The sequence below is a fragment of the Nelusetta ayraudi genome, unplaced genomic scaffold (genome assembly GCF_046127955.1).
Source record: "Nelusetta ayraudi isolate G7.1 ecotype Tasmania unplaced genomic scaffold, CSIRO-AGI_Nayr_v1 ptg000060l, whole genome shotgun sequence".
NCBI classification, from domain to species: Eukaryota; Metazoa; Chordata; class Actinopteri; order Tetraodontiformes; family Monacanthidae; genus Nelusetta; species Nelusetta ayraudi.
Window position 1 is genome coordinate 6,418,921 of NW_027466110.1, and position 27,144 is coordinate 6,446,064.

The 27,144-nt window shown below is 45.0% G+C and overlaps 3 protein-coding genes across 5 annotated transcripts in view; 2 read left to right on the plus strand and 1 right to left on the minus strand.

The window, feature by feature from the left end:
* The window catches only part of epha6 (eph receptor A6), a 133,048-nt gene extending 114,551 nt beyond the window's left edge, over positions 1–18,497 (plus strand). Inside the window, exons 9-17 of the mRNA XM_076039980.1 lie at positions 1,512–1,582; positions 3,598–3,723; positions 4,154–4,339; positions 8,134–8,195; positions 8,484–8,693; positions 10,421–10,570; positions 12,603–12,796; positions 13,120–13,269; positions 14,021–18,497. Coding sequence (XP_075896095.1) covers positions 1,512–1,582; positions 3,598–3,723; positions 4,154–4,339; positions 8,134–8,195; positions 8,484–8,693; positions 10,421–10,570; positions 12,603–12,796; positions 13,120–13,269; positions 14,021–14,135 — 1,264 coding nt within the window. The 3' untranslated portion in view covers positions 14,136–18,497. The remainder of the gene's footprint in view (positions 1–1,511; positions 1,583–3,597; positions 3,724–4,153; positions 4,340–8,133; positions 8,196–8,483; positions 8,694–10,420; positions 10,571–12,602; positions 12,797–13,119; positions 13,270–14,020) is intronic.
* Positions 18,498–18,762: 265 nt separating this feature from the next.
* On the plus strand, positions 18,763–22,117 carry LOC142897561 (ADP-ribosylation factor-like protein 6). 3 transcript variants are annotated; one of them, XM_076039983.1, is made up of 9 exons: positions 18,763–19,271; positions 19,437–19,487; positions 19,608–19,672; positions 19,793–19,861; positions 19,942–20,036; positions 20,558–20,687; positions 21,172–21,227; positions 21,522–21,534; positions 21,886–22,117. In XM_076039983.1, the coding sequence occupies exons 1-9, from the start codon at positions 19,149–19,151 to the stop codon at positions 21,917–21,919; spliced, it is 636 nt and encodes a 211-aa protein (XP_075896098.1). In that variant the 5' UTR covers positions 18,763–19,148; the 3' UTR covers positions 21,920–22,117. The 3 variants fall into 3 exon arrangements, with proteins under 3 accessions (XP_075896098.1, XP_075896099.1, XP_075896100.1); XM_076039984.1 differs by lacking the exon at positions 21,522–21,534 and having other exon boundaries at positions 18,765–19,271; XM_076039985.1 differs by lacking the exon at positions 19,437–19,487 and having other exon boundaries at positions 18,766–19,271.
* Positions 22,118–22,389: 272 nt separating this feature from the next.
* On the minus strand, positions 22,390–26,223 carry LOC142897560 (F-box only protein 47-like). The gene is made up of 10 exons (XM_076039981.1): positions 25,456–26,223; positions 25,013–25,174; positions 24,858–24,934; positions 24,664–24,738; positions 24,424–24,532; positions 24,056–24,229; positions 23,615–23,764; positions 23,364–23,506; positions 23,113–23,272; positions 22,390–22,736 (listed from the first exon to the last, which is right to left on the minus strand). Exons 1-10 carry the CDS (start codon positions 25,637–25,639, stop codon positions 22,639–22,641), a joined length of 1,332 nt encoding a protein of 443 aa, XP_075896096.1. The 5' UTR covers positions 25,640–26,223; the 3' UTR covers positions 22,390–22,638.
* Between the last annotated feature and the right edge of the window lie 921 nt (positions 26,224–27,144).

Below are 27,144 nucleotides of genomic sequence, written 5' to 3' on the forward strand. Positions count from 1 at the left end.
TGTCATGGAAACAGCTAAACTTGGAGAAACCTCTCAAATGTGGCTGAACGGTTTTGACGCTCTCACGAGGTGGTTTTTCAGACGCATCCATGTAGAGGTATATCGCAAAAGTGTCATGGAAACGCTTTTTACGCATATACACGTCACCTGGCGTGACGTACGGGGTCACGTGACCAGTTCACTTCACGGGAATCTGACTCTATCGCTGCATCCACGCTAATCTCATTAGCGCCAGCTTGGCTAACACTCTTTTCCGGAATTTCCTGCTTTGTCCTCTCTTGTTTTCAAATGCAGTTCTTATTGAAGCTGCAAGTTGACTGAGTGCTGATGGAATTTAACTAGACAACAGGCTGCTAGGTCCTTCAGGTGCCGTACAAGGTCGCCTAGTGGGCCTGAACAGACTCGGTGGATGCCCACGCTAAATGCTTCTTTTCACTCGTATTCTAAGCAAAAGATTCAGTCAAATGTTTTATTCCAAAAAGCCGCGCGTTAATACCAACTGCCCTGTTTGCTGATGTTAATTCGTCGTTATTACACGGAAACATATTTTTGTGTTTGCGCCTATTTCATTTGACTCTCGCCGTCGTGCACACTCGGTCGCTGCACGCCTGGACTGTTTAACGTGTTAAGTTCCGTTCTGCTCGCCGTCTGTCGCCGCCCGTGCGATTCTTTTGCCTCCGACGGGATTCTTTTCTCAGACTTTTCATTTTCGGAGCATCTTCTTGGGTAAACTCCTTCTGTGGTCTTTTGCAGACGCTGTCAGCTAATCTCTCTGCATTTTTTCGACTTTCTTGGCAGCGGCTGCTTATCAGACGTTGGCTGTCTCCCTGTCGCTCAGTGCCCAGATAAACCCGTGCACAAACACAGGCCAGACCGAGCCCAGACTCGTCCTGCAAAGCATCTCTTCAACACTACCTTGCTGGGTTGTTTGGTTTCAGGTGGTTTAGGCTCGTTTTGCTTTTATTTCTTTATCACTACCGCGTCTTACTATTGAGCTCCTCTCGCCTTCTTGAAAAAAGGCGAGAGGAGCGGAAAGTTCCCACAAGCCTCTCACCAATGCTTCCCCCACTCACTTCCTCCAGTTTTGGAACCTTTTATTTGTCATCGCTCTCAGCATTTTCGTGAAACTGTGAGTGAGACACGTGTGTAGCTGCTAAAATATCACTCTCCGCCAGCAGCATGGGTGCCAGTGTCTGTCACTTGGTGAAAACGTTTCCAGTTCACAACATTTGCTAGTTTCCCTCATTGTCAGTGTTCTCACACTGGGACGCATTCAGGAGAACCTCTGCGTTTTTTCAACACGCGCCGCCGCCACAAGATCAACAAGGAGAGGAAAATAAAATGGGCCACGACTGGCTGGGAATGTCGTACACAGTTTATATTCCATACATGATGATGAATAATGAATGTGAGAAACAACATGACAACACACAGGTCGATAAGACACGCAGGATGTTTGACTTGAACTGCTTGTTACTGCTCCTCACCGCTGCGTCACTGTTGTTTTCCAGGTGCCAGTGGTACTTCAAGGCCAAGATGACTTCGGAGGAGAAAAGGAGGACCAATTATCAGAACGGACACGGTAAATCAATCGGTCCGCCTTCGTCTTCATTATCCTGAACTCCCGCCGTGACCTTGATGGTTTGCAGCGTCCACGGGAATATTGAATCACCGTGATAACATTTCCATATTTATTGTAACTGGTGAGGAGATTGTGTCCAAACTTTCTGTCTGTATATTTTTTTTAAATATATTTTTAAGTGTCTGGATGGAACCTCCAAACATTTGATGGGAAACAGTTTTAATGCCGATTCACAGGACTTGAAGCAGGAAGGAGGACATTTGTCAGCCACTCCAGTTTGTGTGTGTGTGTGTGTGTGTGTGTGTGTGTGTGTGTGTGTGTGTGTGTGTGTGTGTGTGTGTGTGTGTGTGTGTGTGTGTGTGTGTGTGTGTGTGTGTGCGCGCGCGCGCGCGTGCGTGCAGTGTTGTGCAGCAGAATCAGTGCTTTTCTGTCTTTTTTTTTTGACTTTGCCCAAGAATGACAGTCACTTCACCTGCACCAGCAAAGTACAGAAGACTAAAAAAAAAATGTCCCGCTGCTTGAGTCAAAGAAGCAGCCGCGTTATTTATAGATGAAGAATTTGGACGTGTTTGTTCTTTGATTCTCAAGGTTCCTTCATCCACCTCGTCCTCCTCACCACCTCCTCATACTTAGCGCTCCTGGTCCCTCGTGTTTGTCTCATTTCTCCTCCTGGCGGGTTTCTGTCTCATTTCTATTAATCTGGTCACTCGGCAGCCGCTGCACTTCTGCACCCTCCTGTCGCCTTTTGCCATCTGTTAGGCTCACTTTTCTGTATTACGACAGCAAGAAAGACACACGTATTTAAAAGGTGCGTTGCCGAATGAGGGTAGAAACAGCGGCGGGGGAAGCGAAGGGATGATGGAGGGAAAAGGGGGAGTGAGAGGGAGGGCAGCCAGGGACGAGGAGAGTGCGAGAAGAAAGCAGGCTTCTGTCATGTGGGCGGCTATGAACCTGCAAGGAAGTGCGTCTGGTTTTCTCTCTGCTGTGAAAAGCCCACGTACACGACCAGAGAAGTGGGATCTTCTCAAAGAGACGCAAACTTCCTCCGTCTGCAGCAAAGTGTTCTCCACACTTGACGGATTGACGGATAGAAGTTTGGACCCCGGCGACAATGAGTGCATATTATAACTACATTGCACCAGTGTTGGCTGAGCCCAGGTGTGTGTGGGTGAGCGTGTGAAGACCAAACGTGTCTCCTGAGCCGATGTCTCGGCTCTCGGGGAGTGATTGCGAGTGCAGCGGCCTCCTCGGGGGCTCCGCTGGTGCCGATCCAGACAGAAGACAAGATAACTGATCGTCGCTTCTTCCTTCTTCTCTGTCTGTATCGATCCTTGAAGGAGAAATGCGGCTTTTGTCTTGACGAACAGCCCCTCCCTCCCTTCACTGGGTGGTCGGGGTCAAGAGCCAAAAGGAGCAGCAGCTTGTTGAATCCGCAGCGTCTTGCTCAAGGACACTTCAGCAGAGGACCGGCTCGTTGTGCGAGTCATCCCGCGGCTGCCCAGCCGCACGCAGTGCAGGAACAGACTGGCACAGCGGTGCCTTGAAGTCATCGGATGACCTTTTTGGTGCTAAAGATTGAAAAAAACGGATTAGTTATACAACTCAGGCAATTAGTCACGGAGCAAACAATAAGGCTCGACTTGGCTTCGTCTATTGGCTTCAGCCAACGTCTGTGAAATGTGTGAAACACTGTGGGATGTGGAGATGGAAACTTCTCTCTCTCCACATTTAGAATCAAGTGTTGATTTCATATCGCATGATTTCATATCAATAGCATGAGAATAATGCACTCTTTGGCATCATTGTCTTTTGATTTCGTGAATAAACACACATCATCCTTTATATTCCTGCTTCTGTTTCTACCCCCCACCCCCTTTTTTTCATTTCAAACCCTTCCAGTTCTTCAAAATATCCCCATGGGCCTCTGAATATTGGCTTCTGCATTTCACTCCAGGCTAATTGCGGCTCAGAGTGGCACTTTTACGTCACTCCGATCCTCTCTCCCATTCCCACAGTTCCTTTCCCGGGAATTAAGACCTACGTGGACCCTGACACGTACGAGGACCCCACGCAGGCCGTCCACGAGTTCACCAAGGAGATCGACCCTTCTCGAATCCGCATTGAGAGGGTGATTGGAGCAGGTACACGCACACGCGCACACGCACACACACACACACACACGTTCACTTGAGACCACTTATTGGTAGCTGGACCTCACGTCGTTTAGGATAATAATTCCTTTAAAGGTGCCGCTGGAGATGTATTTTCGATCCAGACAAACACTGTAATTGCCTTGAACGCCGTCCTCTGCATTGTAGCAGCTACATAAGAGGCCCTTTTATCCCTTTTTCTCAGCGTTTCACCGTCATTCCCTCCGCACAGCCTGTAGGAATATTAAAGCTTTAAATGCTGTCGTGAAAAAAAAGAAAAAAGAAGTCGCGCCTGAATGGATGGCTTAACTAATCAGAGCGGAGGTACATGGTGCAGGGGTTTAGATGGGAGCTACAACACTGTCCCCTGGTGGACTGTTGGCGTAAGTCTGACTCGCTCGGATGTGTGCGCTCTCCGCAGGTGAGTTTGGGGAGGTGTGCAGCGGCCGGCTCAGGACGCCGGGCAAGAAGGAGATCGCCGTGGCCATCAAGACGCTGAAGGGCGGCTACGTGGAGCGGCAGAGGCGGGACTTCCTGCGCGAGGCGTCCATCATGGGCCAGTTCGACCATCCCAACATCATCAGGCTGGAGGGCGTGGTCACAAAAAGTAAGATGCAAAAGATTATGCTGACCACAAGTGTCTACATGTAAGAGTGGTATTATTATTTTTTTCTTTTGGCCTACACACACACACACACACACACACACACACACACACACACACACACACACACACAGGTGCGTGCAAGACATGCACTTTAAAATGAGACAAGATAGTAATTATAAAACTACAATTAATACCTATTTTTATGTATTTTTCATTTCAAAGCAGGAGAAAAGAACACCTAGATTAGTTAAAAGTTTGTCCTCACTGTTTTTAATCTCTAAGCTTCCGAATTATAGATGGTGGTTCCGGATCAAACGGTCGGTGTGTTTTCATCTTAAATCATTAGACAAAATGTATTAAAAACTAATTCAAATTATGTATTTAGTTAAAAGAGCAAAGAAAACTGATGATTTAAGCACTAAAAGTGCAACTGTGGGCAACTTTGTAAGATTTAATACTATCTAATGGAAAAGTGTATTGCAGGCAATGTGCATTATGTCCAATGACTCTCCTACAAACAAACACACATGCAAAAAGGAACCTTGTGCAATAGCACCTCAGTCGTCCTCATGCAACTCGCCTGCAGCGTTTCCCTCAAAAAACACAAATAAAAACGGGCGACCTGCATCATTTGGAAATGTTTTCGCCTCTGTTCAATCCAGTCCAGGTCTGCATGGACCAGTGTGCGCCTGCGGTTGTTTGCAGATGTGGTAAAAGCGCTCTTTATAGTCACAGCTGTCTCCGTTTCAGGTGTGAATGCGGGATTAGTGCCATGTCGGTACCGTGCTTGTGATTTCGCCCCGTGTTTACAGCTCGCAAGCTCGGCACCGCTCTCTGCAACAACACAACATGTTTTTTTGACTGTGCGGACAAGCAGATTTGGATTCTGAGACCTTATTTAGGTGCAAGGATGTGCGTGTGTGTGTGCGTGAGGGTGTGTGCGTGTGTGTGTGCGTGTGTGTGTGTGTGCGTGCGTGCGTGCGTGCGTGTGTGCGGGTGGGCTGTCTTTTTACGGGGCTCACCCAGTGCAGCATATGGCTGTTGTTTTTTTTACAGGCTGTGCATAAACGGAGACATGGCTGTGAATATAAATGTGTTTTCCGGAAGGAACAACCTACCCACAACCCCTCAGTATGTAGATGTGAGGACACGCCTCCTCTATGACCCCACTGTCAAGGATTCAAACCATAGAGGTCCTTAAAGGGCCGATATTCTTGCACTAAAGCTGCTTGTGGAATTTTTTTTCCACTCTCCTTTTTTTTTTTTTTTTTTTTCGTCCTGCCGATAGATTTATTTTTCATAGTCCACAATCTCTCTGGGGCAGCTGAATGAAATCGTCCTCCCACACAACACTGAGATGATTCCTGGCGTGAAAGAATGATGAAGAAAAAAACTGAATAAGATGCTGTAAAGCCCCCTTTTTTTTGTCGGAGTAGCCTGGACTTTTTAATCTGGCGGCACAGCGCCAGTGCGTTGAAGTACTGAACATTTTGTGTGTTATTTTTCTAGCTCCCCAGATCACCTCACTAGAGTTAAACTGCCACATCTGTTTATATTTCTCCCCCCCTCCTTAGAATATGTTTTCAATACAAACACCTGAGCGCCTGTGTTCCGCCTCCTGTTCCTACCAATTTGGCAGGAAATAAATATTGTCTCATCTTAAAAACAGAAGAAGAAAAAACACAGAGAGTCGTTTCAATTACGGACCGCTAACCAGGCACAGAGATGCGTCGCAGGAAGTCTGGGGCCACCACCACCCTTCCCTCTTTTCAACGCAGTAATTGCCTTACATCAACAATTGTTGTGACAGGCTTTAAGTTGTATCACCGCGACAAAGAGAAACAGCACCAGGCACTTTGAGTGTCTCCAAGTTGTCCCGTCACTAATTTGTTGGCTCGTCATCTGTCAGGTATCCACATGCAAACAAGGAGCAGGTGTCGACTCACCGTGTGAGGCCCCGTCACAGCTGCTTGCAGAGGAAAAGTTGAGGAAATAACGCTGTAGTTTGTTAGTTTGGTTGTTTTTTTTTTAATCAGTGTTTGAAGGTAATTTATGCATTTGTGCTCTCCTCCTTAAAGACTTTTCTTTTGACAGAGACGACAAAAACATCCTCAGATGCTTTTCAAATCAAGCGGCAAGCAAACTGAGAAAAGCGAAATGATGAATAAAGCTTATCCTGAACAATATTCTTACTTTCTGCCCTAATTCTCATCACTTGAAAACCAACTTGCTCAGTTTTTCCAAAGGTTTGTTTCATCAATTCACATACATTTTAATCAGCGTTTGATAATGTTAATAATAATCCTGGTGCCGCCGGGAAATTCTGCAAAAGAAATCAAGGTCGGGTTCCTGCCAAGCTTGGTTGCCGAGTTCTGGAAACGTGAAGCGATGCAGCGCGGTGCCTGAACAGAGACAAACACACCTGTTTCCCCGAGTCCAGAGCATCGCCGGGTATTTTCTGAGCAGGTATAGAAGCTCAGTCACAGCACAATACTCGCAATAATTAGTCTCCAAAGAACAGCGGCAGCAGATGGAAAGAAGGGTGTGTGTGTGTGTGTGTGTGTGTGTGTGTGTGTGTGTGTGTGTGTGTGTGTGTGTGTGTTAGTGTTAGTGTGGCAGCGCTGAATGGAAGTGAAAGTGGTGAAAACCTGTTTGATCTGCCGTCTTTCTCGTTCAAAGTGAGGAGATTCTACGCAAACATCGGCCCAAGTCCCTTCATGGGTACTGGGATAAATTTCTGTCATTTCGGTTCCATCTGCTGATAGCCGATAATTGACAGCGGTGTCACAGCTTGTTTGAACAAGATTCTGAAAAGCTCCAAACTACATCAGAGGCTGAGAAGCAGCTGCTTTGTGACTCATTTATGTGCTACAGTTCTGTAATTGCAACCACCACAATCTGTATGATTTAATCGAGGAAAATATCATCAAAATCAATTCATCTGCTTGCATGTATCGTAAAACAGCAAGTGCTGGAACACAAGAGCATCCTGGCACTCGGCCTTTTTGTCGGCTGTAGTTTTTTGTTTTCTGATTTTCCTCCTCCCTGGTGCTTGGAAAAGAAAGCCGTCTCAACTCCGAAGTGTTCCTCCTCCTCCTCCTGCTTCCCCTCCATGGTGGTGGCGACAGCGGTGCTTCTGTTTTGGGCTCCCAGCAGTTGAGAGAACAGTTTACAGCTCGCCGGTGTGCAGGCCCGGACAGCTGCCTCCCAGCTGTAAACCAGTCAATCTGCAACACCGCAGGGATCCTCGGCGGGGAAACAATAACATGTGGGAGGGGGAGGGGGAGCGAGCACTGGTGCCGGCACCTGTTCCCAGCTAATGCGTCATGTCATACATGGGCTGAATGTTGAACAGGTCCCATATGGACTCCTGACATGGAAAAGTTTTCTGTACTACTGAGCATCTTAACTCTAAGTCAAGTCACTTAAGTTACACAATGTCTGGTGTGTGTTTTAATATAGCAAGCATTACCATTCAAAATTCTATTTCACTGACTGTCACAAACAAAACACTGGCCTGGAGCATCTCACATTGAAGCTTGGTTCTTTTCAGGAAAACGATCAGTCATCAGCACATGAACTCACAAATCCACAAGACTTTGCATGAGTTGGTCTGTGTGGGAAAATCCCCTCCTGCATTCTGCTGACTTCAAAAAAAAAAAGAAAAGGAAAACACTCCTATAATTGCAACTATGCCTGTCTGGAGCGGACTAATAACGCTTTTTTTGTTATGTTTCTGTGTGTGTGTGTGTGTGTGTGTGTGTGTGTGTGTGTGTGTGTGTGTGTGTGTTCAGGCAGGCCAGTGATGATTGTGGTGGAGTACATGGAAAATGGATCCCTGGACTCGTTTCTGAGGGTGAGCACCACCGCTGCCATCAGAGGAGTGATGTGCTCGACTGTCTGTTCCTGGCATCATCAAAAACACACTGTTACACACACACTATGTACTATGTCTGCCAACAATCCATATTTCTCAGGGTTTTGCTGTGTTCTAACGGTCAAACTGCTTTTTAGCTGCATCACCACCTTCTCCTTCTCTCCATCTGTCTGCTTATCTCTCACACTGCCTCACAAAACTTTAAGTAAAGTGCGCTACACCTGTCCGTTGACTCTCCTCCGTGTCCTTCCCCCCCCCGACCGTCAGCAACACGACGGCCACTTCACCGTCATCCAGCTGGTGGGGATGCTGCGCGGCATCGCCTCAGGCATGAAGTATCTGTCCGACATGGGCTACGTCCACCGAGACCTGGCCGCCCGAAACATCCTGGTCAACAGCAACCTGGTGTGCAAAGTGTCCGACTTCGGCCTGTCGCGGGTGCTGGAGGACGACCCCGAGGCTGCCTACACCACCACGGTACGGCCGGATATCTCTTCTTCACAGCGCAGTGATCGAGTCCGGTTGGATATCGTTGAAACTTTAGCATCAACAGCAATGAATTGGCAGGAGCAGATACACACTAGCAGTCGAAAAGTTTGGACACAACTGTCTTCTTGTCTACACTGTAGATACAAACTGAAGACGTCAAATAATATGAGCAAGAGATGTGGATTAATGTGGCCAAAGAAAAAAAATGTTAAATACCTAAATATGTGATGTTATATACATTTGATACAAAGGGTGGCTGTTCTAGATTATACAAAATATAAAACTTGTTTGAGTTATTTCACACTTTTTAGTTCCATACATATTCCATATGTGTTCATTCGTAGTTTTGATGCCTTGAGTGACAATCTACAATGTAAATAGTCATGAAAATGAAAGAAAAACCATTAAATCAGAAGCATGTGTCCAAACTTTTGACTGGTAGTGTACACATAATGGCATATTATATATAATAGAATAGAATAATGTATGGCAATATAAGCATATGTTTCTATATCCTTAATTAAGTTACAAACAAGTAACAAGAAGTTGAATCTGATATAATACAGTAAAAATGTTACCAGCCTCCAAGTGCATTCCTAAACTTAGCCATCCTGTCACTATTTATGTAACGCTCCCCCCGCATCTTATATAAGCTGCTCTTTTTCTTGGGTTGAAGGCAAAAAACATTTTCAGCAGCTCTCCCACACACTCGCACTTAAACACTCGGCAATATTTTGCGTTTGTGTATCAAACATCCGGCTTCAGCTCAGGAGTTGATTCCCCGCACTGCAAATCCTGCCGCCTTTGTTTTGTCCGAAAAAAAAATCTGAAATAATTCAGCAGTCTGACCGTTGTGCAGCAGCAGAGCAGCTGGTCTGATGTGCAGCACTGGCTTTAAAGAGATATTCTGACCTCGGCCTTGTTGTCTGCAGGTTCCTTGCATCAGTGTGGCTCTCTTTGCTTATTTATTGGCGCCGCCCTCCTGGTCTGCTCTTGTCTCTGCGGGAGAACTTGGACTGAACCCCGGTCAGATGCTGTGAGATGTGAAAACAGAGCACAGTGTTTGATTCTATGATTTCAGGTGGAATCGTGCAATCATATTCCTGTGAAGAGTCAGTTTGTTATCTGTCACACGCCTGCTGCGTCTCATGTTGTCCTTCGATGATGCCCGGCTTTCCCTCCCGTCCGTCCTCTCGCTGAAGAAAAGGAGGCTCAGATTCAGACTTTTTCCATTTGTCGAACGAATATACAGACGCTCGCTATGTATGTAATCTTGCATCACTCCGCTCCTGTTGAGCGCGGCTGATGAAACTCCTCCAGACGCCCGTGAAAGACGAGGAGTTTGCCGCAGACGGCAAAAGTTCAACTTGAAAATACTTTGTGCAGCCAGACGCTGGTGTGTTAATCTGCCCGAGCCGGCGGTGACCTCCATTTTCCGCTCTGTATCGAGTTTATTGTGCGTTCGCGCTTCCGAGTTTAGCCTTCAGTGGGGCCAGACTGCGGCCTGGGACGTGAAGGGCGCGGCGAAGGCGAAGGTGAGGAGCAGACCGCAGGAGATAAACACTGAAGATGCTGATGGAGTCTGTTTTCACACTGCGGTATATATGAAGGCTGCGGTTCGGCTTTTTGGCTTTTATTGGACAACTGTGGAAAAAAGGTTTATCCGTCCGTGCGCTGATTGGCTGCCGCTGGTGTGTCGTCGACCTTTCTTGCAGGGTGGCAAGATCCCCATCCGGTGGACCGCCCCCGAGGCCATCTCATACAGAAAGTTCTCCTCGGCCAGTGACGCGTGGAGCTACGGCATCGTCATGTGGGAAGTGATGTCGTACGGGGAGCGGCCGTACTGGGAGATGTCCAATCAGGACGTGAGTATGGTGACCAGACAGCAAGAAGGACGAGGTGTCTCTTCTTGCTCCGGGTAGGGGGGGGGGGGGGGGGGGGGTATGGTCAAGGTGCAGTGCTAGAGAGGTTAAAGGGATAATAAAGTGGCCAATAAGAATCAGAGTTCCGGCTCTCGTGTGTTCAGAGATGCTCTTCCGCAGACCCCTGGTGGCCAACAGAGGGTATTAGAATTATTATTTCCTTTCTATTGTCTCCAACCAGTGTGCCTATTCTGACCTCTGACCCCTGATATCGACAAGTCATTTTCCTCTACATAACTACTCGATCAGCAGTCTGAATATTTATCCCAGAAAATTGACCAATGAGTGTACAGAACAGAGGGATAAATTAATGCATACTTTACAAAAATCTCTTTGTGATTTGAGGGAAAAGGTCATTAGTTTTTATTGGTCCTGGTCCTGTTGCAATAAACCAGACAGACTGCATGCACTCTGTGACTCCATACAAGGTCGTTTTCTAAAGACCAACATCCAAAAGAGGACCGACATATTCAGTGCACTAATTACTTTTAATGCTGAATTGATATAATTAGTTTTATTACTGACATTACTAACATTTTAACCGTGTACTAAAGAAATCGGCCATGACTTTTACACTTGTTCCAAGATCTTCAGCAAAATCGATAACTTTCTAATGAAGGCTTTCTAGATTTTTTTCATTCTCCTCGGGTGCCTTGGTTTTTTGAAATGTTTTCCAACAACTTACTTATTTGAGTCTTTAGAAACGCTAGATCAAAGTCTTATTTGGAGGAGAGTTTGAAGGGCACATATTTAGTGTGAGGATGTGTGAGAGTGCGTCAGAGACAAAGAAACGGACTGGCAGCGTTGAGGGACGGACAGACAGACAGACAGACAGACAGACTTTGGCTCGCTGGAGGAAGGAAGAAGGGTTAAAGCTGTGGATTCATTGTGGATGAGCAACCCGCTGATCCCCGGCCTGTGGTCAGGGATTGGAGGGCCAAGCGGGGAGCAGATCCATCCGTCCGTCCGCTGAGTGTGAAAGCTCCTCCAGTAATCCTTCACAAACCCCTGTACACACACTCGCGGATGCGCATTCACTCAGGTCCCAGGGTTCGGAGTAGATTTGTGCTGTTTGGGAATATCTTAGCGGTGATTTTCAAGGCAAAAGACCGGACATGTCGGGCAGGTCAAACGCTGCACAGTTAGGAGCCCAGGGCTCGGTCTTCTCCACCTTTTTATAGCATTAATATGATGGAGAGGAGAACTGTAACAGTGACACACGCACACACTGACTTGAATTTAAAAAAAAAAAAAAAAGTCTGGTGCCTGTCATCAGGCTAACACGTAGAAAATGACACATCCAGGAAGAAGGTTGTAAAATATGCAGAACAGGTCACGCTCACAATTACAGCTCCAGTTTTTTGGCCGTCCTCGCCGTCATTTCCATAATTTCTGGTGTGGATGGAGGAAGAAGAAAAAAACCTCTCACTTTCTTCACTTCTGAAACGCCTTGGAAAGTTTGGTGTTTTTAAGAACATAAAAAAAAGTCTGTCATTATCCATGTGGCCCAGCGCTAATGAAAAGTCAGACGCAGTGTCATCTGCATGGAAATGTGCAACTTTCAAATGACTTTCAAAAGAACTGTGATCAAGTTTCCTGCCAGGAAGCGAATCGCCACATGCAGCAGAAACCGTAATGAGGCTGGCGGGCCGGTGCGAAATTGAATCAGCCACCTCGGCCCAGAATAAAGGAGCAAGAAAAAACTAATCAAGAAAAAAGGAAGAGCGCAGGTGGAACGTCTGTCAGAACGGGCCGCTCCCACATGCTTACAGTTGCTGACTTGTGATTGGACAGTGACCGTTTAAGGGAGGAGCTTAGCAAAGGGTCGACCTCAACTCATAGCGAATAAAGTGAGATCAATTTTACAAAGACTTCTTATGTTTAATTTACAGAGGGTCTCTAGTTTTAACTCAATTGACTGGAGGTCAGCAGGATGGTCCTTGCCCCTCAGACTGCTCCACTCTGCCCCCTGCAGGTGATTCTGTCCATCGAGGAGGGCTACCGGCTGCCTGCACCCATGGGCTGCCCCGTGGCCCTGCACCAGCTCATGCTGCACAGCTGGCAGAAGGAGAGAAGCCATCGGCCCAAGTTCACCGACGTCGTCACCTTCTTGGACAAACTGATCCGTAACCCCAGCAGCCTGCTGCCCCTGGTGGAGGACATCCAGAGGTACAGCGCTCCGCGTGCTTCCCACCGTCAAGTTAAACACCCCACAGGGAGCCACGTGATTGGTTAAATACACCTTGTAGAAGAAGTTTAGAACCTGAACCTTTTTTAATGTTGAACAATAGAGTTCAGCGAGCAAATTTAATTGAAGAAATATGGAATTTTACTTGTGATTCTAAGGTTTTTAATGCGTTTTCACACCTACAACTAGAAGTAGAGCCATTAGAGTGGCTCAGAACTTTAGGCCGTGCGGCTCAAACGCTTCAGGAGAACTGGGAGGATGGGATTTGGCTTCACCTCACACACTCTGTTTTCATTTTAACCAGTCTACCAGAGTCTCCGGGGGAGGAAATGGATTACCCGATGTTCATCTCAATCGGTGACTGGCTGGACTCCATTAAGATGAGTCAGTACAAGAGCAATTTCATGGCAGCGGGCTACAACACCTTGGATTCCGTGGCAAGGATGAGCATTGAGTGAGTAGACAAGCTGAAGGTGATGGCTGCCAGATACAAAAATACATATACCTACGCTAAAATGAAAAGTAGAGTGACTAAGTAGTAATATTAGGAATCAAATCAAAATCTCTTTCAAACAAGTCTAACATCTAAATTCAGATTAAATAAAGAGCAAATGTGTGAAATACTAGGAGAGACTAAAATGTTTGACTGTTAAAGGTCAGGTGTCTAAGACTTTCTATAATATGTCATCAGAAATGGAATATGGTGTGTGTGTGTGCATACATAAGTATATTTTACAATGAATAAATATATTGTCTGGACCATCCAGTCAGTGCGGAGGTGTTTCCCACCTGTCAAAAATGTGACAGGTGGGTTACACCTCCGTGACACACAGCACCACCCAGGTGACCCTCTCAAGCTACCTCATGTCTGTGTTGCATGCAGCGTAAAACTACGACATCTAGTGGTGAAAATTATTACCACAAGCTGCCTGTTTTATGGTACAATTATGTGATACATGAATAAGTAATAAGTAAGTAATAAATAATATTTATCCCTCTTTGGGGAAATGTGCATGGTGCAGCAGCAAATAAAGTGCAAAGAGAAGAATTAACAAAGAAATAAAATAGATATACAAGTTATTTACATATGTAAATAAGTGTGGTGTATGGTACACCACGATCGAGTCCACACTATTTTAAGTGTGTGTGTGTGTGTGTGTGTGTGTGTGTGTGTGTGTGTGTGCGCGCCTCCATGCCGGGCCTAGAGATGTGAGGCACCTGGGTGTGGAGCTGATCGGCCACCAGCGGCGGATCATCAGCAGCATACAGACCCTGCGCCTGCAGCTGCTGCACGAACAGGAGAAGGGTTTCCATGTATGAGGACTCCCGTCCACCACGCCTGGTACGGACGTGCAGACGGAACGGACGGAAGTGAAGTCTGAGGCCGTCTCCCGGCAGCAGCCTGTTTCCCGGGTCCCAGACTCCCGGTGCCGACCCGGCACGGCCAACTGCTCCCTGGTCTCCTTCACAACCGGCAGTTCCACACCTTTTTTTTTCTCCTTTCTTCTTTTCCACCCCTTTATCCGGTTTAGCTGCTTCTGCCAGACTCACAGCCTGACAGACTGGCCCAGGCTGTCTCTGAAGGGGGAATGTAAGGCCTTGTCGCAGCAGCAGCAGCAGCAGCAGCAGCAGCAGCAGCGGTACTTTGTGTGTGGAGCAACAACATTTAGAGATGTAGATTTGCAGAGGTAATCTACTGAAAACTTTCAACTTCTTCTACGGTCTTTTCCTTGCTCAGATTATGTACTCATGTAGCTGCTATCGGGTGTGCAATAGGATGGTTTTGTCTACCGGGGGAAACAAGAGAAAACAAAAAAAAAAAGCTTCCCTCTGTATTTTCATTTCGGGAGTTTGGTAATTTGTCATGAAAGTCTTATTTGCATTGCTTTAGTCGGCCCTTCTGTCCAGAGAATCTGGTGTGCTTAATACTTGAAGAAAGACGGAGGAGCGAGTTACGGAGATTTCTTGAATGTTTAAAAGTGTATAGACAAGTATTGGATAATAATTATTATCATAAAGCGATATTATCTATATATGTGCAGTCCTGTGCGTGGAAGCCCTAGTAAATCGGGAATCTTATTTCAAAGGATTTTAATTTATTTAGGATTTCTACTCAAATCAGCAATACAATATTATGCAGTCACCTCAGTATCTCAGACAGAAAGAACAAGAAGAAGTGCAGTGAGGTTCCGCACGAAGCGTCGAGTTCCTTTTATTACACGGTCAACTCGCAGAGCTGGATCTGTTGCCTTCATTATTTAACAAAAAAAATAATCAATATGTCTTTGTTCATCCATGAATGGCTGTAGCTGACAGAATGTATTTGGCTTGCGTTAGGACTCGGCTCACAGGGGGAACGGTGAAGGAACAGTTTAAAAAAACTGTAATAAAAGTGATTTATTGATCAGGAGCCGGGTGAACAAAAAAAGATGAGGCAAAACTACCACAGGAGCAGAAAATCATCTCAGTTAATCCCTGAAGCTTAATGAACAAAATCCAACTGCTTTCAGGAGAAGGTCAACTGAAGGCCTCACTAATTAGTACAAGCAGTATTAAAAAAAAAAAAAAAAAAAAAAAAGTCTCTATCGTAATCAGTGCTCAAGTGTGAAGCAGGGTGTCAGTTCTTCTGGACGCATCAGAAATTAATTGTGTGACACGTGACTCAGTTTTTCAGAAAATATCAGATAGGAGGGATTATTAATAACCTGCTAAACCAATCAGGCTCCTGCAAAGACTCTCCGGAGGCGGGGCTTGTGGGTGGAGACCACGCAGCCGCCATCACACACAAAGGCTTGCAGAGTCGAACGGGTCAGACAACAGATTGTGAATGTTTTTATTTTTTGTATTTGTTTGTTTGTTTGTGTGCATTGGCTGAAAGTCCACAGCGTCTCCACTGTCTTAGCATCATGAATGTCCACACAAAGATGGAGGTGTTTTTCAAAGTGTCTGGAAACCTGCACGTGGACTCGTGCAGTTCTTCAGACTTCCATTGATGCTCATGCTCTCTCCGTGCCTGCACACATTCTACCACGAGCCGTCGTTTGCACCTCTGGGGACAAAGTCCAGATGTCAGCTGCAAAAAACAAAGAAGAAGAAAACAGCGAACTGGAGACGACGCCGAGCTTCTTCATGTCTTCACGTTGTGGCTGCGGTAAAAGGCCACGGCTATGAACATCTGTCTTAATATCTCATCTTAATTTTAGTTTTCCAAGGAGGTGGGAGGTCATGACCTTTTGAGTTTCATCTGTGCTCTTTGTGACATCATAAAGGGCTGTTTTCTGGACCTGTACAATGTTTAGCGCTGAAAAGTTTATTCACAGAACAGAGAGACATACGGTTAAAGAAAATAACACTGGTGACATGTATTTGCCTGTTATGGGAACTCGACTGGGGAAACTTGTGGATGCGATGTAGATTGTGTCAGATGTTGAAGAGTTTGACGTTTTCTTCAGTCTGTGAGTTTGTGACCACTAGGTGTCGGTAGTTGAGCAGCAGAAGTAGGCTTAGGAGCTGGTGGGACGCAGCAGTATTTCTTTCTAGATTCTCTTTCTCTGCCCTTTGCATCGTCGTCCCCGTGTTATTAACGCGCTATAAACATGATTAGAGTCGTTTGCTACCTGCCAACGATTGGCCGCCTCTCTCTCTGAGTTAACCGCTTCTGCCGTCTGTATTCACGCAACCAGAGAGGGAGGAAACAGAATTTGAAATGGCACAATTTAAGATGGACGAGACTGACACCATGATCCAGACTATTGTAGTCGGGGCCGTCTGGCGATGTTGAGATTGAAATGGAAGCAGACCGCTACGGACTGGGGAATATCCGATCCGTCGGCTTCGGAGACAGACGCAAATGCACATATCCAGTTTTATTCATATTTATTTCCACAGAGGAACGAGTCCTGGAACCAGCCTGAGAATATTTGATACCAGGCACTTTTCTTTTCTTTATTTTCTGGCTGCTCAGTCGTTCATGAGCCATTTTTCATCTGTGCCGCACGGGAGGAGGAAAGTGAAACCTGGGTCAGCAGACCGCTGCGACGTGAAGGCAGCCGTTGTTTCAGATCTGATATAAAATGCAGGGCAGAAGAAAACGGATCAACTGTCCTGCAAAGATGAGCATTTTTTGTTTTGTTTTTTTTAGCAGAGACCTTCTGCTTTGCACTGATGTCAAAAAAAGAAGAAGAAAGGTTATTGTGAAAAGAAATGGATTGTAGTGTAAGGCACATTCAGTACACGTGGTGATTTGTTGTTGTACTGTCACAACTTTATATCAAAAACGCATTGCCGTGTTCCAAATCGCACACTTCTGTACCACATACTTGTAGGTTTGTGCGTTTTAAATTGAATTGAATTCTGAAAAGTGCCGCATGTTACTGGCTCAGTGAAAACGGTCCAAACACTGAATGTGCCGCCATTGACCTTTGAAGCCCCTTTTTCCTTCTCCAGTTTGACTCACTGCTAACAGAGCAGTTTGAAAACAGCAGCATTTCTTGTTTTGCTGTTTGTGTTTTGCACTTCAGGGACACCGTAGACTTGGGAAAACACCACACCTGACCACAAGGCTGCGCCGCATCATGTTAGTGCCACACAGAAGTGCATTAATGGGAGTGTGCGACTTGGAACGCGGCTCGTTTGTTTTGTTTGTTTGACGTTGTTTGTTTTTTTGCTTCATGAAAGGTGATTTTTGAAAGACATTTTAATACTCCAACATGCATCGTCCTTTGTACTTAAAAAATACTTTTGCAAATACATTTACCTTCTTTTTTTTTTTAACTGGGATATTCCATGTTAAACTGCCTCTGCTGACAAGCTTGTACGATGGACGTGTTGGCGCTCCACTTCTGAAAAATGTCTGTTTTGGCCCACCGGTTTGAGGCTCTGCCTGCTGTTTTCCCTTCGACCTCATGTTGAAGAGACTCGCTGACGTCGGCGCAGCGAATCATCGTTGGGCCTTTGTCAAGTGTGGTCAAGAAACTAACAGGGAATGGAATTAAGACATGAAGAATCGGTGGCATTGGAAATTAAGAACATGTCATTCCACCATCAGCAGTTACAAACAAACACATACACACACACACACACACACACACACACACACACACACAGAATGCCTTACAGTAAGTCATCCATGCAGACAGACTCACTTTATTCGGAGTACAGTGCAATCACAGGACCTAGCCATCGCTTTCAGGTTTTCTTTTGGGTTTTTTTCTCCATATTCTGGAAGGCGACCTGCTCCTCTGCAGTCAGTTATTATTTTGATTTTCAGTTTTATTTTTCCCTCACATGCAGGAGCTCAACAATTCCTGTCGAAGGCGAGATCTGTGCCTTTCGGTCACAGCATCAATATGCTTCCCAGCCTTCAGGAGGATGGAGAGCTGCACACACACACACACACACACACACACACACACACACACACACACACACACAGATGCACACGCACCACGCTCACGGTCACCTCCCCCATCTGCAAGAATATGGAGATTATCAGATGCTGTTTGTTTAGCATGTTCTACTGCTGAGCAATGTTAGGACGTTCTTTTGTACAAAGTACAAGTATACTTACAATTCTTGTATTTTATTTTTTTATAATTTCCAAAGAGATGTTGTAGATGCACACTGTATAAGGGGCAGTTACAGCGGATGTTTATTTGCAAATAAAGACAAACAGTTCCGGTGGTCGACTGCTCATCTTCCTTTTGGTTTTGATGTTTCACAGATAGACCAGAAGTCGAACTGCTGCATGTGTGGCTCTTATCCACAAGGGGGGGCTGTTGAGTTTTCAGCTGTCTTTCAGAGAAGACGAGCTCAGCTGAGAAAATGTAAACAAAACAAACGTGTATGTTTGCGTGTATGGCAGCAACATTTCAAGCACTTAGAACTTTTTTCTGTGCTTGTAGTTTTTGTGTGTGTGTGTGTGTGTCTGTGTGTGTGTGTGTGTCTGTCGGTTTCAGTTCACTACGTCCAATGTTTTATTGAAACGTACAGGTGTATGTCGGTCCACCTTGCTAATAGTCATAAACCACGGACAAGTTGTGGGTTTCTGTGTGTGTGTGTGTGTGTGGGTGTGTGTGTTTCTCTTGGATCAGGTGACCAGGTGGCTCGCAGGGGCTTATGGCGTCCTAATAGGCTTACCTGCCACAAGCCGAGATGCCCAGACGGCATCGCAACCTGTGACACTCGCACTCTTCAAGGCTATGTTTCTTGTTTTTCCCGCGAGAATTTTGCACGTCTAGAAGTATTTTTATTTTTCCAAAGTCCCGGCGGGTGGGATCACCTATGGGGGCGCTGTGCTGACCTTGCGACCGTGTAGCATCTTCCTCGAGTGCAATGGGGCTGCTGGATAAGCTGACGAGGTGGCTGGGCCTCAGGAAGAAGGAGGTCAACGTCTTGTGTTTGGGGCTGGACAACAGCGGCAAGACCACCATCATCAACCAACTCAAGCCACCCAACGTGAGTACCTGCTGGGGGTTACAGGCTTTTTTGTTTTGTTTTGTTTTGTTTTGTTTTTTACAATTGTATGCAATCCTGCCACTAGGGGGCACACAACCGTGTTCATGGCCTAGTTAGAGTCTCCTTTAATGTCGCCGCAATCATTTGCTGATTGCTTGTTTTCAGCACTCACATCATTTAGGCCCATTTTCAAAGGAGTGGAAACATGTTAGTCAGGTAAAAAAAAAAAAAAATCTTACTTTCACCTCATTCCCTTTCCTTGCTTTTCATACTTTTGCCATTACTTTGTCTCTTTTTTTTTTGTTTTGTTTTGTTTTGTTTTGTGGGTGCACGCAGTCACAGCCACCACAAGACATAGTCCCCACCATTGGCTTCAGCATTGAGAAGTTCAAGAGCTCCAGGTGAACACAAGGGGTCTTTTGACTTGATTCCAAAGTGGGACTCGCTGCATAATGTGTCATTTTCACTCTTTATGTTTGTTTGTTTGTTTGTTTGTTTGTCTACCTTCTTCCTGCATACAGCTTGTCCTTCACGGTGTTTGATATGTCAGGCCAGGGCCGATACAGGAACCTCTGGGAGCACTACTACAAGTACAGAGCGCGACACTCATCGTAATTCACATGTAACAGAATTGTGTAGCATCCTAACTGCTGCCTGCTGTGCTCCTCAGAGAAAGCCACGCCATCATATTTGTGGTGGACAGCAGCGACAAGCTGAGGATGGTTGTTGCCAAAGAGGAGCTGGACACCCTCCTCAATCACGACGGTACGCACACAACCCGTCACACGACCTTAATCCTTTTGTGTAACGATGCTCTCGCCGTCTTTCCAGGGAATCACACTGTGTGTGTGTGTGTGTGTGTGTGTGTGTGTGTGTGTGTGTGTGTGTGTGTGTGTGTGTGTGTGTGTGTGTGTGTGAGAGAGAGAGAGAGAGGGATCTATAAAATACATCAGATCTCAGTGCTCAAGTATGAATGTTGACCTTATTTGACGTCTCACCGCTTTCCCACACAGCTCTAAACGCTGAGTTTGTGTTGCTGTAACCCAAATGATGCTTTCCTGCTTGACATGAATGCAGAAATTATTACTTTTACGTCTGTTGCTGCTGCAGTTCATCCCATGAATATGACACATTTCAAAGTGTATTCATCCTGCACTTTGGATTCTGCTTCGCATAATGCTCGACAGTTGAACAATTGTCTCTATACAAATGATTCTCCCCTTGTTTGGTCTTTAAGCTCTGTCATATCTGCCCCCCCCCACCCCCCCACCCCCTCTCCCGTTCAGACATTCGCTCGAAAAAGATCCCAATGTTGTTCTTTGCCAACAAGATGGATCTGGAGGAGGCCATGTCCTCGAATAAAGTGTCCCAGCTGTTGTGCTTGGAGGCCATCAAAGACAAACCGTGGCACATTTGGTAAGATGTTGGCTCCGTCACGTCTGGACCGGCAACTATTTCATTCTCTTTGCAGGAGTGGACGTGATGTGTGAGGAGAAGAGGAGCCCTCGGATTAATCTGACTAAACTGCTGCCATCTCTGTCCTCTTGCCTCACACTCACTCACTCACTCACTCCCTGCAGTGTTTCGTACTTCCAGATTTACTGCTCGGTAAACAGAAGCCTGAATCAGCTTGTTTACTTATTGGCCACCCTCTGTGTCTGTTTTGACTCTCTCGTCTGGCCGCTTCCCAAAGGTTCTGGTTAATCATTACAGCGACGCCAAAGCCCTGCTTCTTTTTATATATACGTGTTTTGCACCTTGTCCACTCATTAGACGTGAGGGAGGACGGTGGATTAAGAGCAAGGAGCTTTAAACATCCAGGAAGTCGTGAGAAAGTAAATGTGTGCCGCAGGCCGATTATCTCCTCCTTATCTTCTGCTTTTCTGCTGCTGCTTTTTAGTGACAGCAACGCCATCAAGGCGGAGGGCCTGCAAGAAGGGCTGGACTGGCTGCAAGGTAACGTGTCTGTAGAAACACTGGGGATACAAAAAATAAATGCTCCTTCCAGTTTAGCTCAGTCTTAGTTCCATCTTTACTGAAATCACCCCTCTTTAAGTGTATTTTATTTTACTTTTACTGAAAAAAAGAAATATCAACATGGCGCAAATAAAAACCCTGCATGTAATAAATCAAATGTTCATCATCTATGGAGAGTAGAGTGGAGTATTTCACTGAGTAAAATCAAGATTGTAAAATCCATTTTAAAACTAGTATTTTAAAGTGCTGTCAATGTCTTTTCTACATCGACAGAACAATTTCGACAGTAAGTATGTGGCTGTGGTAGGAGGCAGCGTGTTGTGATCATGGTGGTAGACTGTCTCTTTGGTTGGGATGTATGAATACGTTTTGACATCAAGCTGAAATAGAAAAAAAAGAAGAAAAAAGTTGAAAGAAAAAAAGGCAATCCCACCCAAATGTATGACTGTAAAGGTAAAGTTTAGGATTAAGCCCATGTTGAAAGCAATCAGCACTTCCTGTCATTCCCATCCCCCAAAAGACTTTCCTGAGTTACACAAGTGTAAGCCCCCCACGCCCCCCCCCCAAGCTCTCATTGTGCACATTTCCAGATCATTAAAATTCTATTAAAATGTTCTTCTCTTGAATTTCCTATCAGGTCATATCAAAACAACGAACACGTGAGTGACTGAACTGAGCACAGCAAAGGTTGCATCAGGTCACGACCTCCTCTTCAGACTGTTCATCACGGTGTCGTAGGCCTTAAACTGAGTTACAGATACTTCAGAAATAGCTGAATAATGTCTAATAGTCTTTGTCTGACTACCATCCATTAACTATTTAAAGAATATACAAGCAGCTGGTTGATTATGCTAAATTAAAAATCTTTTTTTTTTAAATGAAAGTTGAGACTAAATGCATAGTACACTTTAAATTTAATTTCTAATTTTGTGTTTCTTTTATTTTTTTTTTCAACACTGCTTTTTTATCTGTCAAATATACTTTTTAAATTATTCCAGAAACTTTTTTTTTTTGCAAACGCTGTCTTTGCTGTAAATTGCATTACCTGGATAAAAAATAAAAGCCCTGTGTATTTGCTTAATGTATGATTTGTATGTGTTTTTACCACATTTCTGAATTCACAGACACAATTAAAATTAAGACTTTTCAACTATCAGTTTAATTTAAAAATACATAAATAAAAAGACAGAGAACACTGTTTATGAATGATACGTTTAGAGGTGAATAAATAGTTGTGTTGATAAATACTGTCACTGGAATCAAATAAATATAGAATTTTTTTTTATAGAAATATGCATTTTTCAGAACAGACAAGAAACCTTTATGAACATTAACCAAAGCTTGTGCGATTAATTTAACATTCATCCAGGTCTATATTCCATAATCCTTCCTATTTCAGCAGCATTTGGAGAAACTTTGTGTGAAAGTGTGCACTGGAGTCCAGGAGGATGCGCAGGGAGAGGAAGGTCTCCCTGCTCAGATCGTTTCCTGGCAAGAGAAGAGAGCTTGAATGACTTTGATATGTTGAACAGACACCCAAGGAGGAAGTGGCGTGAGCTGCTTTTTTTTTTTTTTTTTTGCACAGGATGGAATTCACCCATTTAAACAAGAGCACAGAATGGCTTCTTAACAGGATCATTAAACTGGATTGTCGCAAGCCAATGATTGAATGCTCTACTATTTTACAGAGGGTCAAAGCCAGAGCAATTCATTCTCCCCTGAGTGGTTCATTGTAAATATAGGTCAAAGCCTCCTCTCACGCCACTTTGGGGATTATCCTTCATCTTTTGCACAGTTTTCCTAATAACTCGCTGCAATATTGGTTAATAGAGGGAAAAAAGGACACCACCAAAAGCCCTCTCACCTGCTGCACAATGTTCAAACACCTCCCTGGTCACCTGAGAGAACGTGTTCTCCAGCTGCTGAATGAAGAAGTGCTTTTCAGTATCTGTGCTGAACACCATGCAGATCTGCTCCACCAACTTCACCGCCCAGGACATGTGGAAGCTGTCCTTCTCACAGACCTGCGGAAGAAACCAAAGGCAGGAAAAGGGAAGACGCACTAAAATGACTTTTGGCAGCACAAACTCTGCCACAACTAGACATTTCTCTCACCAGTATTATATAGACAATGATTTTGGTGGTCTCCTGAAGTCTTCTATTGATGGCCTTGCTGGCTAGAATGCCGTAGCAGACACTGTTGCCGCACAGCACCAGGAGCCGAGCGATGTTCTCCACGTGCCACGGCTGAGGGACGACTGCGGACAGGAAGTGAATCAGTTCAGTGCAGATCCTTCGTCTTACGTCACAGCTTGCTCACATGTGTTTGATGTGCAAATGTTTTTTGAAAGACTGCGGTGGCTCACCTATGAGTTCTTCCAAGATAGCCAGGAGCAAATTTTTAGTGCCATCTTTGAATTCGAGCTGGCCGAACAGCAGGTAGATGGCTCTGGCCAGGTCCACCAGGGCGTACTGGGGCAGCTCTCTGTCCACCAGATCCTGCCACCCTAAGGTGCCTGCAAAAAATGATCACACCATTTCAGCACAAAAACAGAAACAATCCATCCATCTATCTGTCGCATTTCTATCTTCCCCTGTACTCAAGGTCATGGGCGTACCACAGCAAGAGGTAAATATGATATATATTCATATGTATTTAAAAGTATTTGTTTTTTCTTATGTACAAGGAAGAAGCTGCAAAGAATTAGGAGGTGAAGTTGTCGTTTTACAAGAGAGGCTGAGTGAACAGAACTTTAGGCCTGACTTATAATAATCCCAATGAACGTGAGCGCAAAGGTTGATCTCACCCCCTGGGTGCAGAGGTCCATAGAGGATAAACAGTAGCCGCGCCTGGCTCACTATTGGCCAAGGCGTCAGGAACATTGTCAGCCAGAGCTGTCTGTCCAGCTGGCCCGACCACGTGTCCAACAGAACCTCCCGGCAAAAGAGTCGAACCTGGAGCTCCTCGTGCCACCTCGCTCCTGTGGACGAGACCGGCGTGTGAAGAAAAAGCAAGAACAAAGCAGAATGACTCCTTTAAAAAAAGGAATAAAAGTAGTAAAAAAAAGATCCATCCATCCATTTTCAACACCCACTTCTTCCTGAACTCAGGGTTGCGGTCAGTAAAAACCAATGTGCTAAAATGTATATTTTATCCCCTCTGACTGAAGCTCACCTGGTTTTCCTGCAGTGACTAGCTGGACCTTTTTTGGCAGGTTTGTCATGTCGCACAGGTAGTTGAACACTCTGTGGCACTCCAGCTCATCCCAACCTGAGATCAGATTCTGCCAAGAGTTTAAGGACAAGCCCGGCAATTTCTAGAGCGTCACGCATGTCTTGTGAGTCGAGCACAAATTGGATTTTATTTGCATCTAAACTTGGGTTCTCTTGGCCTCACTCGGAAGGACATTCACACCTGGAGGAAGCTGCCGTAGCTGGAGAAGCCGATGCAGCCGGGTGCGAGGCACTGGTCCACTGAGAAGCAGGGAATCTAAAATCAATCAGACAGCTGTTGTTATTTTAACCTCATAATACCAGAACAACATCTTATTTCCCCCTAAATTGTTCCACTTGTTCATATTTTCTCTCTCTCTTTTTTTTTTTTTTTACCTCCGCAAACTTATTGAGGACAAACCTCAGCCGCTCCTTTGTGGGTAGCAGCAGTGTGCACCTTTTGAACAGCATGCCTGGAAACACAAGACTAACTTTAGTTTTGCCTCACAGTGCAGTTTAAGTGCACATTTTAAATTCAGCAGGTGACTCACTCAGTTCTCTGTAGTGTTGGATCGTGGATGTGTTTTCTTGGGTGGTGGAGTTGTGAAAGTTTCTAATGATCATTGTATTCTTCCAAGGCTGGCTGGAGACGTAATCCATGATGTAACGGTTGATTTCCTTGGACGCCATGCAGAAGATGCCCATCTCCACCACTGACACATACACAGCATTCATGGAGTAAATACACATACACCTATGACAGCTGGGAGGGAGGATGGATGGATGGATGGATGGAAGAAAAAATTCCCTTAGCCTTCTTCTTAATGCGGACTTGAGGGGTTTTAACTTGCATCGCAAACAACTTCTTGTTTAAATGGTCGATTTATATTTATTTGACTTAATTGTTTTAATTACCAGTTACAGTTTTTGGCCACGGGTACAAACACAATTTGTGACATCAACACAGCGGTCGCTGGAGAACCCGGACACCCACCGGTCATCCGATCCAGGATCATGTCGAACACTTCCCGCGGCAGCCTGCTCAGCATGCCGCCGCGGAGGCCGCCCTGGCTGCGGGTCACCACGGTTCTGCGTGGCGGCTGAGTCCGACGTGGACTCCCCTTCAACTGGCCTGAGGGTGTGCGCTTCCTCAAAATCGTGGTGGATTTTTTCCTCATGACTGCCACACCTGACTGTGTCTGTATCACGGACTAAAAAGGTTGTGGGAAATGATGCAAATACACCATAATTTGGGTGTAAAGTTAGCTTACGAGTAGATGTTTAGTTTTAGCTTCAGTTTTGGCTGGACTGAAGTCTTTAGCTCGCTAACACATGACGTGAACTTACTTTGACGTTACTTAACTTTTTAACCAAATAAAACTGAATAAAACTCCGTTGTTTTAGACAGTTATTCTTGAAAGAAAAAACGAATAACAGAAAGGCAACTGAGAATCTTACCTTTTCCCTTAGCGAGGCGTTATATAGTGATAACAAGGAGCAAATAACTGTTCGCTAGCAGATGTCACTCCACGCCCTCGTCTCTTTCTTTAAGAACACCAAAATTTCCCTCTTACAATTATTCTAAAGTGACACAGGGGTTAATATCAAGTCGTAAAAGTACCACGTGGACAGAGAAAAAAGTTTTAAATAACTTGTTAAGAAAAACTATTTTTAAAAAAAATATATGTGTATTTTTCAACTGATATTGTAGGTGTTGGTCACGTCGTAATGTCAACTTGATTGAGTTGCTTCCATTGTTGTGTATTCGGTAGAGTTTTCATCCAATCATATGTCAGCGAGCTTGTGTTGCCATGCTCTGTGAAATCTGCCTTCGGCCAGCAGAGCCAACTTTTTTTTGTTTGTTTGTTTTGATAGCCAATCAGATCATAAATATTCGAAGCCAAGATGAGATCGTTGGCTTCATCCTGAACGACCCATGTATGCATCCCGTGATTGGATAAACCCCGAAAACCTTGCAGACTGATATCAACCCAGACATCCGGTTGCCACCACGGCGAACCCACGATGTTTGAAGAACAATGTAAACATTTAGTTGCCGAATCGTCATTAATGCTTTCAGATCGTAGTTTTGGTGGACTTATTAAGACTTTGTTGAAGAATCTCTTAAAATTGCCTTTTATTTGTAAGTTTCGACAGCATCAGTGGTCGTTTCCTACTCGTAATTGACATTTAAGCGCTCCGGAAACGGAAGTTGTGCTCGACTACCTGTCACCCATATGAAGTGTGAAATGTGCAGGTGTATTTCTGTATGGATTCTCGAGCTCGTAACATTTGGTATATCATAGTCTTTCATATAATAATAATTCCTAAACAGTTCAAAAAGTTTTGAACTTTAAAAAAAAGTAATGCTCAGTTTTAGTATTATTTTAAATAGTGGTCTTAAATTCCCCTAAACAGACCATATAAACTACAAAAATGATACCTGTTATCACAGACCTCATAACTTTAATCATCTAACACGATCAAACAATCATTCATATGGTGCTCAGAGGGGCAAAAACATCACACGTTACTATTCTCCAGCCTAGTTCCGCAACCATCTCTGGATACTCGGCTGCTAATCACAGGCTTATTGTGCTCAGCTAAGACTATTAGGAGTTCCTCATTCACATGGCATCTCCCACAGGCAGCAAGGCAGGCCTCAGAGAGGATCATCCCTCTG